The sequence below is a fragment of the Manacus candei genome, unplaced genomic scaffold, assembly GCF_025592945.1.
Source record: "Manacus candei isolate 608988 ecotype Guabito, Panama unplaced genomic scaffold, ASM2559294v1 h1tg000067l, whole genome shotgun sequence".
Taxonomy (NCBI): Eukaryota; Metazoa; Chordata; class Aves; order Passeriformes; family Pipridae; genus Manacus; species Manacus candei.
This window is the reverse complement of record NW_026138115.1, coordinates 5,255,206-5,270,572: the sequence shown is the minus strand read 5'-3', so window position 1 is coordinate 5,270,572 and position 15,367 is coordinate 5,255,206. Positions and strand designations below refer to the sequence as shown.

General features: G+C 39.7%; 1 protein-coding gene across 4 annotated transcripts in view; it reads right to left on the bottom strand.

The window, feature by feature from the left end:
- Positions 1–4,825: 4,825 nt before the first annotated feature.
- The window catches only part of KCNK10 (potassium two pore domain channel subfamily K member 10), a 70,322-nt gene continuing 59,780 nt past the window's right edge, over positions 4,826–15,367 (bottom strand). For all 4 annotated transcript variants that reach the window (XM_051806653.1, XM_051806655.1, XM_051806656.1 and 1 more), the window contains exons 6-7: positions 12,521–12,663; positions 4,826–11,820 (exon numbers count right to left, since the gene is read on the bottom strand). In XM_051806653.1, the coding sequence (XP_051662613.1) occupies positions 11,197–11,820; positions 12,521–12,663 (767 nt within the window). In that variant the 3' untranslated portion in view covers positions 4,826–11,196. The remainder of the gene's footprint in view (positions 11,821–12,520; positions 12,664–15,367) is intronic.

Here is a 15,367-nt window from a genome sequence, read left to right as displayed (position 1 = left end):
ATTGGCACTGTAGTGTCCTCACCTCCGCCTGTGTCATGGCTGATCCCACGTTCAGACCTTTGCCTGGCCAAGGGACACTGACGTACCCGAATTTACTGCTTTATAGGTTGACATTTCAACCAATGTTTTCTGACCTTCTGCATCCAGATACATATTGATTGTGACACAAGTGATTAATGACTACATTAATGGACATGAAAACCTCCTCCAAAGAGTCTGCGTATTCTCTGCCTTTTTTCCTGTCCAAAGCACGTAGTATTCTTAAACAAAGTCCCTTTTCTGGGTCCATAAGCACCTGTAGGTCTCCTTTTAATTCTTTGTACAAACTGACCAGCAAGCTGACTGAATAACTAAGCAAACACAGAGAGGAACAGATTTAACTATTTCCTCTTATTGAGCTACAATTTTTGACATATAACACTTTATTTCTTTGAAACTTTTTTCAACACCTGAGAGCATCCCCAATGTACTCATTTCTCCATCATTCAAATGCTCAATGGGAATTTACTACCCATGTTAATAACAGGTAAGATCCACATAGTGTAGAGATCCACACAGCAGACAAGATGGTCATTGCTTAAAATAAACAGCCTTGGGACCACAAATATAATGCTCACTATCATATTGATAGAAAGTACCTCAGCTTTCTTGGCCTTCACATCTTGACCTTACACATGAAAAAACATACATCAGGAACTACCTTGCAGACAGCTTAGATTAAACTTAGGTGGGCCCCTTGCTAGGGGTGTTAATGAGGAGCAGACAAGCAGGAATTGGAAACCCAGGAAGAAATGCGTGAGTGATGATGGGCAAGAGAAATTGCCAAGCACAGCCTGAACCTCTTTTGCTGTTGCATTAAATTGGCTTGTTTGGAAACTGCCAAGTAAGATCTAATGAGATCAGATTGCTTCATGTAGTATTGGAAATGTGCATGGCTAGTTTATTAATGCTCAACCTGAGGGAGGGAGGTCCAGTCTACAGAGAGGAAGCCACCTGTTTTCATAGATTAGAGCAGGCTTAGCAAGGCAGGAAACTTAAGCAATCAAAAGCAGAAAATAAATTATTTAAAACTCTTGTTAAGCTGTGAAAGATAAAATAAGATCCTGCTAAAAAGGAATTCATAGTTGCAGGGTGAGGTATTAAAAGTTTTATTTTCTAATTTGTTTTAAGAAAAGCCCAGATTTTGGGGGGATTGGGATTCCTCCTCTTTTCCTTCCCATGAGAAATCCAGTCATACACATTTCTTCAAACAGCAATCTTGCTGTTTGTTATAAATCATTCTCAGCAGGCAACTGTGCAGAAGGAATCCAAGGGGAAAAAAAAGTGACAACTGCAGCCTGTAAAAGGGTATTTATTGCTATTTTGTGGGGGTTTTTTGTTTTGACAAAGTACATTTAGTTTGTCAAATTGAGCTCCATCAGAATGAGAAATGGAAATAATGTAATTGGCCTCACAGTACAACATGCATTCCCCACAAGATAGACTCTAGGAAAGAGTCTGGGCTAAACCCTTGAGTAGGCTGTTGTCTTTGAGACCCCCCCCCAGCTGGAGGGTTAAACATTTCTGTGCAAATCTGACAGCACAACTTGTATCTTTCTGCACCTAAGGCACACCAGAAATCTTGTTGTTACCCAGATAATGCACATTTCCCTTATTACAAAACATGCAGTCATCATAAGATATTAAACTCTTAGAGAGTATCCAAAGGAGGGCAACAAAGATGAAGGGCCTTGAGGGGAATCCGTATGGGGAGTGGCTGAGGGCACTTGGTTTGTTCAGCCTGGAGGAGACTGAGGTGAGACCTCATTGCAGCTACAACTTCCTTGTGAAGAGAAGAGGAGGGGCAGGCACTGATCTCTTCTCTGTGGTGACCAGTGACAAAACCCAAGAGAGTGGCCTGAAGCTGTGTCAGGGATGGTTTAGGTTGGATATTAGAAAGAGGTTTTCCCCAATAGGATTTTTGGGCACTGGAACAGGCTCCCCTGGGAAGTGGTCATAGCACCAAGCCTGACAGAGTTGAAGAAGCCTTTGGATGATACTCTCAGGCACATGGTGTGACTCTTGGGAGTATTCCTGTGCAGGCCAGGAGTTGGACTTGATGATCCTTGTGAGTTCCTTCCAACTTGACACATTCTATGATTCATTTGTACTTAATCCCTCAAAAGCCTGCTGCACACTGTGGAGGAGTATCACACCGACTCCAGCCTCTCAATGCACTTCAGCAGATGTGACAATGATTGCAAGGGCTCATGTTTTCTTCTGCTGCAACATCTTAAAGTCATTCCCAGGTCTGTAATACAACATCATAAATATGATGTTCCTGTGTGTCTTTAATGACTCTTTGCAAAACAGTCTCAGTTTATGTGCTGTTTTGTTTCTTTTTCAATCATTGCATTCCCAGCTTGCGCCCTGGAACATGCTGGGTATTTCTTTCCCACAAACCCTTGCAGGAAGAAGAGATCTGCAGGCCAAACTCTGTCATTTGTAGAATTTTCTGTGTCTCTTCTTCAGCACAGATATTCATGAAAGGGGAAGCAATTACCTCGCAACTGTTAGATCTGTGCATAGTATATACAAGGGATTAACAGCCAGGTGACTTTCTCCTTGCTGGTTTAGCTCTGAAAGGTTAACAAGAGCAAAATGCAGCCTGCATGTATTAATTTTCATTGATGGCACCCACAAAAGCATGAAATGCATAGAAGACCAGATACGTTCAGTGAGATACTAGCACAGGGAGAAGATTTTGGTCTGGGTTTGTTGTTGTTGGTTGTTGATTGTTGGAGGGGGTGTTTTGTTTTGGTTTGTGGTGGTTTTTTAGTGGTTTTTTCCCCCCAGGAATTATAATAGCCATATTTTGCCTTGACTTTTGGTTGCACATGAAAGTCAGTTGTTCACCTCAAGAAATATTCAGATTTCTGCCAAAAATTAGGACTATGTTGCTCATTTTACAGTCTTCTTTTTTCTAAGTTATTCTCATGGTTCTAAATCTGAGAGGACTGCAGTTTTTGACTCCTACCAATCAACTTATTTGTCACATTGTGGTTTAGTGTAATGGAGTGGATAACATAAACAAGTTCCTCACAGGCACAACTAAGATTCACAGTCACAGCATGCTCTGGAGTGTAATACAAGATTCATTTACTGCTTTATTCTTCTTAGTCTTATAATAATACTTAGAAGGAAATAGTGGCACAGGTCCATTTAGTTAACTGCTTCAAGTCAAACCTATGGTGTCCATCCATCCTGTTTAAATTGGGTTGAGTAATGACATTTACATTGCACTGCCTCAGAAATGGCACTGCCAAAAGACGTTCAAGAAAAACATCAGCACCTTGTGCCAGAATAAAAAGAAGGGATGATCCAGAGACAGCTCCTACACTGGGGAAGGTCGCCTGTGGAAATGATCTAAAGCTTTGCTGGAAAGCAGTGAGACCTGCCAGGCTAAACAATGTGTTGTGAAATCTCTGTGAGATACTCCTTCCTGCACTATTCACTTTTAGTATGTTAGTTTATTATTACATAATAATTTATTATTTTTAAAGTATCTTTAATAATTTTTTTTACCATATAACAATTTGTTTCAAAAATAGTTGATGTTATTCAAAACAGCAGTCTATACTGAGAAAATGATGCTTCAGCAAGAATTTTGGTGCAACCCTCAGCATCCTGCATACAGATTTTGGAGCAAGAAAAGTATTTCACAACTTTTCACCCACCCACCCTTTTGCTTTTTGTTGTTTTGTCAGGGGTTTTTTCTTATTTTCATTGTCTTTCTCAATCACCTGTAGGAACAATGACTTGGGTCAGCTAGCTAAATAGGTCAACTTGCTGGAGGACTCCAGAAACTACAAAGCTGTCTGTATATCCCAGGCAATAGGTCACAAAGTCAGAGCAAACAGCTGTAGCTTGATAAAAATCTGGCCCTGGAAATGAAAATCAAGTGAACAAGCAGAATGAGGATGTGCATAAACCCAAAAATGCAAATAACCAATTTTGCACAAAAAACCAAGAGGGATACAGAATAGCTAAAGAAGGTCCAATTAAAAGACTCCTACTCCTGAGGGAAAAGAAATAATTTTGGAAATGGAGGTGGACTTTGGAGAAATATGTCTTGACTTACACAGTTAATACAGAGTAAGTAGCAAGAACTAGTATGGACCATGTAGTATAAACAGCATATAAAAATACCACATAAATGGGAGTTTTTTTGCTCAGTCTAAAGAAGGCTTTTTTCTTATTTTTTCTTTTTTCCCCAAAGTCAAGTGAAGGCTCAGTTATGAGGGGTCGCTATACAAACTATACAGACATATTAACCATGCTTGCTGGAATTTTTATCACCCTCATCTGCTGACAAAGGAACCATACTTCAAGAGTTTGCACCCTCTGAGTACACTGGCCTGTGTTGCAGTTTCCCAAGGTGATGGAAAAATAATGAAGCAAGGAAAACTGAGGCCTGACATAGAAGGTAGTCAATATGAAGACATCAAAAAAGCTTCAAAAAGACAAAAGATTTCACATTAAAAGAGAACCCCAAACTTGCTTGTGCTTCCCAAGGTCAAAAAGCTTCACCTCCTCACTCCTCTCTGCATGAATAACTTCTTCCAGCCACCCAGGCAAATAATTTCCATGGGAAGAAACTAGGAACAAGAGACAGAGCCTCCTCAAAATTCTGTTTCTTGCTTCCCTACTGACTGGTCACTAAATGCAGAAATGGCTCAGTATGAGTAGTGGTATGGCTGGAAGTTTGTGCCTCTCTTGAAACCAGCCCAGCACCATGGCTTCCCAAATCAGACACCCAGAAAATAAGGCAAACTAGATTGTCAACTAAGGAGAAAAACAGAAGTTTAATTACAGTTCCTTTACCCTTTTTGATGGTAGGGCAACAGAGAGAGAAAAAAAAAAACAAACAAGAAAAGCGAGTTTATCCAGACAGTCTTTGTTGCAATTTTTTTTTTCAATCTTTGTAAAACATTACATCATAAAATAAAGACAATAGCAGCAAAACTTTTCAAGATGGTACAAGCACATTCTGCTCTGTACCCTGGTAATGACATTTAGGAAATTGTCCTTTTTCTGAGAATTCCTTTCTAAAGCACCATTAAATCTTACAGAGAGAGTGAAAGAAGGACAGAGACAAGAAAGTAGATAGAACATCCTTGCAATTGGATTTGCTGATTGCTTATAGTATCATTTGATCAGGAAAAATAGTTGAACAGTATCCCAAGAAAATGTTTCCCCAAATTTTGAGAAAGTTCTTATTCAAACGCAAAGCTGAAAATTACTAATAATGGCTTCTCAGTCCTGTCCAAGGTCCAAATCAAATTCTATTAGAACTTGGAAAAAAATCAGTCTAAAACTACATTGAAACACTGTCTTGAATAAATTTAAACTGTTGGGAAGCTGAGATCTAGACATAAACCCTGCCTTTTTCTAATTATAGCTAATACATGACTCCAGGATCTGAGAAACTGCTAAATGGTAGGCTGAAAGCTGGTATGTTTGGTTTACATCTCACAGTAGACATCATAAGCTTTACTCTTTAAGCACCCAGCTCTCACAGGAAAAAAAGACTGTGAAGGTAGAATATATTTGGGAGACAAAAGTATTCTCTCTCACATGCCAAGTATCACCTGCCTGTGGTTTGCTCTCAAGATCAGCCACAGAAAGCAGATCCTATTTGCCTCAAAAAGCCACATGCTATAGAAATGTCCACTTTCCTCCAAAAGCAGCAGCACTGGTATTTCCTGGTGATAAGACAGCTCCTATGTGACCTGTAACCAGAGACGAGGGAGCACGACAAGTTCACATCTAGCTGAATGGAGCAGGGAGGCATCACCAGTAAATCTGTGTGCAGAACCAGTTACTTGTGCCATGTGAACGCTGGGCATGCGCACGTTTGCATGGGACCTTTCTTCAGCTGGTTCCTGAACTCAGCAGCCTTGTGGATATGTCCTGCCTTCTGAGTGACCTTCCCAACCCACCATGATCCAGCTCACAGATCACGTGCTGGTTACATCAGGACACCCCAAATTAGCTCTCACAACTGCAGCAATGGTATTAAGGAGAGTAACTGCTACTGGTAGTAAAGGAGATAGGGACCTTGGGAAAACTTTGGCAACCTAAAGGAATTTTCAGATCTACACTTTTTTGCTGATATATTTCAGGCAACCAGTTTCATACATTAATCTACAAGCCTTTACTTGAGTTCCACAGATTTGTGTTGATTTACCTTGTGTTTTCATTGATATTCAAATGCCTAGGGAACTGTTTCTGAAGCTGAGCTAATTTGTATTTAGTATTGATATAATGCCATTCCAGTAAGTATAAACGGCACTGTAGAGATGAGTTAAAACAGCAGGACTTTGCTATAAAAAGCTTAAAAATAACAAGCCACCTCCATTTTACTGCACAGACTTGATGGGAGCAGATTTTGGCCTTAGATAGACAAAACGTAGTTCAGAAAAAGCAAATGTACAGGGAGGACTGAAGCAGTTCCCAGTTAGCTTTAATTTATATCTGTTTAGTAGAAGAGTTCTTATTCTACGTTAGTACACAACATAACAGTTGGTCTTTGCCTGTAATTTACTTCTAGTGGACGATGGAAAAAGTGAGAGTAGCAGACATCATGCAATCTGACAACACAAATAAACCCCTGAGTAAATGAAAGCTGGCAAACAAACAGCCCATGTACAGCATAAACACAAATTCTTCAGGAAAATGCAGTTTTTTTTAAGGACAGGGTTTTTAACAGCCTGAACTCTTAGACATACACTTTCATTTATTATGGGTTAGAGAATCTTATAGAAAGTCTCTGGCATAGTCCATTAATGGCTTTGGAAGAAGCAGACTTGTACTAGAGACATCATAAAGCCAAACAGCAGAAGCTCAGATGATTTATAATTTCAAAGCAACAACCAAAATCAGATTTTATGAATATAAATCACTGGTATTTTTTAAATTTTATTTGCTATTACTTCTAATAAGATTTATTAGAAATAATGTTCCCTATTAAAGGGTAATGTAATTCACAGACTGCCACATGGATGAAGTTACACATGTTTTCGAAACCACTCATGCAATATCTGCACAAGTTCAGTGATGGTTAATGGTTCAGGAGGATCACCAAAGTGGCTTAGCAGAATTCTCCTGCACAAGGCAGTGGACAGTGGGGCTGAAAGCTGCTGGAAAACAAAAGTTGAGTTATCCTCTGTGTGTGAGGGCTGTGGCTACAGAAAAACACGTTTCCTTTATTCTTTCAGGTCCCAGTTCCCATGTCAAGTCATGTTGTGCTCAGGGGACGATCTCAGTGCTAAAGTCGGTACCACGCTTTTGTTTGACTTCTTATTTTCAGGCTGCTGTGAAAAGCCCTAATTTAGAGCAAGGAGTTTTGGATATGGTTCAGACTACTTTTTCTAAAACTTTCTATAATGGTGGAACAGCCTCACTAGAAATAACATAATAAGTTTTTTATAGGTATTACTAAATGCCAGAAGATGAGAATTTTAGCCATAAAATTCTTGATGTCTGAGCTGAGATTCTCTCCCAAACTGTTGCATATAATTAAAACAAAGGGATGTCCTTTACCAGAGGAAAAGCAATTTAGCTCATTAAAATGTTATTTTAGGTGTCAGACATTTCTGTCTGGCCCCCCATGCAATACACCATTTGCACTTCCCATACTATAGTAAAAATTATGCATACTGAGGTATTTAATAGGGAGTCATATTATAGAAGAAAGTATTTATTCCGGTAGCAGCCTGGCAGCTTTCTAAGCAAGTTTCACAGACACAGAAATGGAGAGGAATGAAAGAGAGCATTTTGCTTTCATACAAAAGGTCATCAAATGCTCTCTCTGCTCAGTATCTCACTGAGAGTTTATTCAGTATCACCCTTTGTCCCTGAACTATTATATCCCAAACCAGGAGGTGCTGAAGAAACAGCTGATAAAATGTCAGCCAGGGGCTCCTGCATGGCATGACAAGCAGACAGTAGAATGAGACACACATACACCATCAGCTAGAATCTGGACAGGGAACAGACTGAGAACTCAGAAAGTTTACATTAAAACTATGACAAGATTTCATTGACCTTCTATCCCACCAGAGCAAACAGTTCTGAATTTACCCACCAAACTTCGCCTCCTCAATCACTTGTCCACATTGACTTGTTTTCCATGATTTGCCCCCTGTCCAACTCCCTGCTCACAGAGACAAGTTCTACAAGACAGGGTTTACTTTCCCTGATCCTAACCAGCAGAAATGCCCTGGCTATGACTAAGTCCTATATTTCACATATAGAAAATGCATCTCCATATCATTACATCTGTCTGTGTGACTATGCAGAACTTTTCCATTGCAGGCAAGCATTTCTCGTGAGAACTCAGTTGAAGGAATAGGTAACACTGTGTGCATGACATTGGTCTTGGCATTTGGTAACCAAGGAGAACTGTTAGCACTGTTGCATGCTTTCAGAGTCAGATGGGATACTTTTGGGTGCCTGATCCTTCATAGATGCAAAGCACAGAATGGTGTAACAAGGCAGTACTTTAATTCTCAGAACCCAAATCACATGTCTGAGCACTTCTGAATCTTTTCTGGAATTAAAAGCCAAATCTAAACTGTAGATTTCAATCCTAACCTCCCACCACCACAATAAAACCCCAGATCTGAACATAAAACCTTAGTGCATCCAGGTATGCTTTATTCATCCCGGCATACAGAATTAGCAAATGATGCTCTGTGCTTCTGCATGAGACTTCAGAACATTTGCTCATATGTGACACTCAAGGCCTGCCCAAAAGCAGGAGCAATAGGAAGGCTGAAGAACTGTGATGCTTGAACAGACCTGCACCTTGATTGTGTCTGCCTGTGGCTTGAGGAGGATGGAATCTGAGGATGGCCACAAGTTGCCATTTGCACGTTTATGAAGCTGAGCACAGGGATGCCTGGCGTAAAAGTCTCCAGAAGCCATGGCAGCTCTCGAGTCTGATGAAACCTCCCCTGGGGACTGGGCTTACTGCCCTGCCCCTGGTAAGATAAAGCCAGGGCACAGCCCGGCACCTTAAGAGATTCATTGCGGAACTAACCAGAATTCAATTTCTGTTGGATCTTACTGAGTTAGAGCAATCCCAAATGACCTGAAATTTTTCAAACATTGCTTTTTCATCCTTAATTTTCAGAGAGATAATGAAATTAGAAAGACAATTTGACATTTCAAGAGAAGTGAACCAGCAGACAGAACACACTACGAACTTTCCTCCTCTGCACTAGTGGAATTCAGCTTACTCCTGCAAATCCTGCAGCATCATTAGATTTGCAAATAGGCATAATCAAAATTTGTATTTGCACAGCCATGCTTCCATTCATAGCCATGGCAATCATGTATTGTGGTGACCAGTTTGATTTTGAGTTGGCTCATTGTGCATAAAATCTCAGAAACTATCACAGAATGACACATGCATTCTGGGGGGCATGCAATTCCAAAAATCCATGTCTGTATGATCTGCAAGTGTCCGTATGTTTGACTAGCTTGCAAGAGTCAGTATGTCTCTGAGATCAATATCCATGCTCACCTTACCTATAAGCCTACAGTTTGAATTGCAGGAATATTTAGGATTTTGTGAAAGCACAGAGAAAGCATTGCTGGCACAATCATGTGTATCTCATTTCCAGCATGCAAAATCTTCTATCTGAAATGGCACACGCAGTAGCCCACAGGCTGAGGCTATAAAAAATTTAGTATGTTTTGCAATTCCCATTAATTATTTTGCAGCCTTTTGTTTGAATATTTACTGTGAAGTCTAGAGACAATTCTATTTCTTATATCCATATGTCCAGACAGCACAAAAGATTTTTAAAAAATGCCCACAGTTTGGATATATTTCTCTTTACTCTAGAAATGCAGAGAGCTCATGTTTAGTTTTTATCAGGAAAAGAGATAGCAACTGTCAAACAAAGAGAGTACCTGAAAGGAAATAAAACAAATAATTCAAAGTACTTGTTTAAAAAGTTACAAAATATGATAGCATTAATGGCACTTAAAGCTATAAGCACTTAAAAGTTTACCACCATATATTTCTTAACTTCTTTTCCTAAATTTCCTTTTTCTTTTCTTTTTTTTTTCTGAGATTATGACAGCAGCTTATGTCTAAACCCAAACCCAGCAAAAGGGGCAGAGAACCCTGAGATTCTATGGTAGCCCTGGCCCTCATTTGATTTGTGTATATGCTCTGATGCCTAAAATTCAGATTCAGCTACAGAGAACAGCAGTTTGCCAGCACGCAAAAGCTGTAGCTTCCCTTCTGTCTTCATAGTCTTACAGTATTAAAATTGAAGGGTTTTTTTCAGTGGTAGAAAGTGTGACTGAAAAATTCTTTAAAAAAACCACTTGGCCCACTGTTTTATACACTTAGCCAAATATTAAATTGATGTTTCTCTTCTTTTAAACAACATAGCATGAGATGTTGCGTTTTCTTCATATGCACTTTCTTGTGAGAAAAAAATCCATTTTTCTTTTTTTTTTTGTCACTGCTTAAGATAAATACCCATGGAGTTTTTTCTTTTCTTTTTTTTTTTTTTTTTTAATGAAAAGAGTAATCCAACCCTTACATACACCTGTGTTGATTTTTCAAACCAGCACCTAGCTGGTGGTTGTGTCCATAGACATTCTTTTGGAGTTTAGAAAGGTAATGCATCTGACTCAAAAAAAAGGAAAAAAAACTAGCTTGGATCACGTGCCAAAACGTAAACTAAGCCTTACTGAAAGTTTTTAGTTCACTCCAATCATTTCTCCTCTTTTTAATCACCAGGGGAAGGCTTTATGGATGCATAATCCCCTACAAAGATACACTCTTTTTCATCCCTTTCACAGGCTCTTCTTACATAGCTGCCCTTCGTCTAATATGCCACGGCAGGAGCACTCTGGTGATATTGCCATGGTTCAATTCCTTCCCTTGTGTCTTGCCCTGGTAATCTTATACAGGCTGAAATTTCCATGTGCGTAGCTTTCTGTTGCCATTCTGCAGTGCTGTGTTCCTGGTTTGTTTTGGCAGAGCAAGCTTGAGTATGGCACAGTGAAATATTCCTCGATGCTATATAATTGAGATTGAATAAGGAGTCTGTATAAGGCACGTGTCTCAATATATATATACATATAAAACCACTAACATTGTTAATTCAAGTCAAGCATCTTTTATATTTAATTTTTGTCTTCAAGTAACGCTTTGTTTTCTTGTTCCCTTTCTTTGGTTTCATTGGGAATCACTCCATTTTCCAGGTCTGAGTGCTGCTGGATACAGCTGGTCAGGACTGCAGTGCTAGAAGAGATCTCGGAATTACACATCTTCTCTGTCTCCTCTTCCTTTTTTTCTTCATCCAAAGAACAGTTTCTGAAGGTCTCATAAATTTTACGCACATCCTCAGGGATGGTCTTTTTGAGGTCTTTGTTTTTCCTTTTGGTCATCTTAGCGGATGATCCAAACTTGTTAATGATGTTGTCCTCGGATGCCCCCTGCCCGTGCTTGTTAAGCTGATCTGGCCCTTTAAGGCGCAGGTTGTTAGGCCTGTTGTTGATGCTTTCCTGAGAGGAGGCCTTGAAGCGCCCTGTTTCCAAGGTAGCGAAGACAGAGCGCTTCTCTGGAGAGAGCATGTCTAAGGAGTGAGCTCGCTGGTCCAGGCCAAGGCGTCTGCGCTCCATGCTCCGGATGGTGGCTGCTCGTTGAAGTTTGTCGTGGATCTCCACACTGAGCCTCCTCCGTGTCTCTCTGAACTCAGCCGTCACATTTGCTTTCCACTCTGCTGCATGGGCTTTTATTTCTCCAACCTTTGCAAAAGAAGAAAGAGAAATTAATTTTTAAAAATTAAAAAAAAAAAAGAAAAAGCAAAATGAAGCTACAGTCTTTCCTTTAGAACAGCAGCATAAACACTTCCTTCTCTGACACAAAATCAGAGAGTGGTCCCATCTCCACTGCATCCATCTCTAAACGCACCATGTCCATCCATCTCTAAACACACCAATTAGTGACTAGCTGATGGCTTATGGGGCATATAACTTGTCTGCCCGTGTCACACTTTGCCACCCCATGCGTTTTACAGCTGTGTTACATGATGAGAGTTGTTCATGCTAATCCCTCCTTGGTAAAGAACAAAATTCCTGATTCGTAAGGTCAGCAGTAGATGGTCTGGAGTGGGCAAAATTAATCACATATAATTAAATCAATATGCTTCAGAGCAGCACAACAACTAGTGCAGCAGTACAGTAATGTATCTTCCCATATTGATTATGGATGGAGCTGTTCAGTCCCACCAAAGGTCCTGTTGAGGGCCACAGAGTCACAGAGCAGTTATTGTTGGAAATGCCCATTAGATAATTTCAACTGGCCCTCTGACTGAGCCAGTATAGAGTTCTCAGGGGCAAATGTAGCTGTCTTTAATGGAGGTTTCCATTGCACAACTGTCCAAATAACACTCAAGTCATCTTGAGGAGTTTTTAAAACATATTGTGGGAAATTACTAATCATTACCTCTTCTTGTGTCTTCTTGGACAGGACTCTTAACCAGTCTCCAATCATACTCAGGACAGCAGCAAAGTAAGCAAGGCCGACAAGAATCCAGAACCACACTAAGGGTTTATACCACTCTCGATAATGTATGTCAGCATTTCCTCCTGAAATAAGCATATACTTATGCTTAGGAATCATAAGATGCCAAAATTATGACAAAATATCTGCAATTCTGAGAAATGTCTGAAAGTATTTAACTCTTGACAACATCACTGTAGTTCTGATAATAGACAAGAAGCCTGTCAGACGGGAGGAACACAGTCTGTTCTTAATTTAAAACTCTTCAAAATTACCTATTTTTCTGCTTCTATGTGACCTGCCAGAGCATCTAGTAAACACTTTTCTTTATACTACTCGTACTCCGAAGCAAGTCTGAAATTCCCGCTTTGATAGTACTTGCAACAGCACAAACATACATCCAAGAAAAAGGTTATATACAGCTAATCTTCCTTGTACTGAAGTGCCTGCAGCCTTTACAGATCAACCCCTTTAGGTTATAGAATTTCCATAAGGCTTTTTGGGTTTAGCTACAGGATTGAGAGACCTATGTGCAGAAGAAAGATATGTAGCTTTGTCTTCCCTTTTGTCTACCCTTCCAAATCAGGATATCTGACTGAAACCCAACCATGCGTCAGCCATGAAAATAAGGATATACAGTATACAGTCTGCTTGGGTATCATTTAGAGGGGTGCATTCTCTGGCCAGTGAATTGAGAGGAGATATGGATCAAAGCAAGCAACAAAGATCCTGTATGTTCTTCATGCAAGTCTCAGGATGAGCTGGCAAAACAAGAATGAGACATTTGGCAAATCTAATGGACTACAAAGAGCCTAAAATAAGTACAGTAGCAGCCAAACTGCTGCCTACCACAGAATAAAATAAACTTTTCCAAAAGAGAACAACCACAGTCTCACTTTTGAGACTCTCAGTCCTATCACAGTGCTATGTGCACTGCAAGAATGAGAGCCAGTGATAGCAGGCACAGCCCTGAGCGGAAGAGAGTCAGCAGCAAAGAGTCTGCCCAGCCCCATGGGCACCACTGTATTCCTCTGTGCAGGTGAACAAACACCACCTTGGTGGTACTTGTGTAAATCTCTGCCTGCACAGCCAGCCTACCAGGAGACTCAGGCAGAGGACTGCATATTTTCTGGACTCCAGGCCTGGTTAGACAAGAGCTAGATACCTACTGATACCTCTGCATGACTGCAGAGAGATTCTAGGATTTTCCCCTGTTAAAATCACTATACAACACAGTTTGGCATTTTACCCTTTCCTTTTTGCAATCTGAGACATTGCTATGACTCTTTAATTTTATCAAAACTCAATATAAATGTAGGTATGGTGCTTGAACATCCCCATGGAAGGTCAGACATTTGAGAATTGGCAGGGACCCAAATACTGGTTTTGATGTTAATCTCTCCCCATATACTGCCTGAATCACACTCTTTTCTTCCAGTCTTTAAGAGTGGGAAACAATGGGAGGCGGTAACTGCTGTTGCCATGGTACAAGCCTCTTCTGATCATATGTGTCCCTGAGGAAGCTTACTAGGAAACAGATTGTCTAGGTCTATCTTACAGAGTAATGAGGTGACCGAGAAAACATGAGACCACTTTTTTCAGCCTATCAGATATTCTGGTTTTTTCAAGCTTCATCTACAATTATATTTCTGACAGTAGTACAAAAACTTACTATTTTACCAAGAGCTGGGAAATGTTCTAGGTGGAATAAACCAGCATAGCTCCATTGATGTTATTTTACCCATTACAATGTAGTATTTTTGATTTGATGTTGAAGGAACAGAGATACTGAGAGATTAAAGTGACAGAAAATAAAAGGGACAGAAAATCTCTCTCAAAGCCAACAATAAAACCCAAATCTCCTGGTGATCACCTGCCTTAAACTCTTATCATGAAATCACCTCTGAAGTTTTCTTATCCAGGGTCTTCCATTTGATTTTTGAAAAACTGTGCTTGTTAGTAGCCACCCAGCTGTGGATTATATTCTCCTAATCATGTTGCATATAGAACAATTTAACATTCAGAACTTTTTTACTATTATATTATTAAAGAAAACAATACTGAAGTGTGATATGATTAAAAAAAATATGGTGAATTATTTTTATTTCACAGCATGATACTACAAAGACAGAATTTCAGTGAGCTTCTCTACACATTTAAGTGGTTAAAATGAACCAAGCTCATACAATCACTTCTGTAACTGAACGCTCATTAAACATTTTTTTCTTCACATCTGAGTCTTTCTTTGTTCTGTACCTTTTCTTTTCCTCAATAATTCATGTCTTGTATACCACTGTGTCATAAAAAGAGGAGTAGTCTTCTCTACAAAGACTTGTCTGCAGTTCTTCAGCAAAGAAAACTTTATATTTCCCTGTAGTTTTATTTGATGTTTTTAACTCATTCATGCTTTGTTGATTCATAGAAAGTAAGAAAACAGTAGCATATTATGACTGTTTGTAACATAAATATCTTAATGCCTTTAATTAGGACTGCTAACAGGAATGAAGAGTAGAGGTCATGCACTGATGGGAGAAAAATCCACTTATTTTAACTACCTTTCTGTTAGCAAAGCCGCTGTGCGAAAAGAAAATATCTCTCGTCTCTCTAGCTGACTATCTTGACTCCCTCTTTGGAAACTGATAAGGGTGGATATTTACAGTTCCTGCTGGTACTGTATTAATTCTGGAGAGTATCCTCCAAGCACTAAAATGCATACCCCATTAGTCCTTCTCTTCTACATAAGCTTTCCTTAACAATTTTTGCCAAAGTTAGAGAACAAAATGCAGTTTT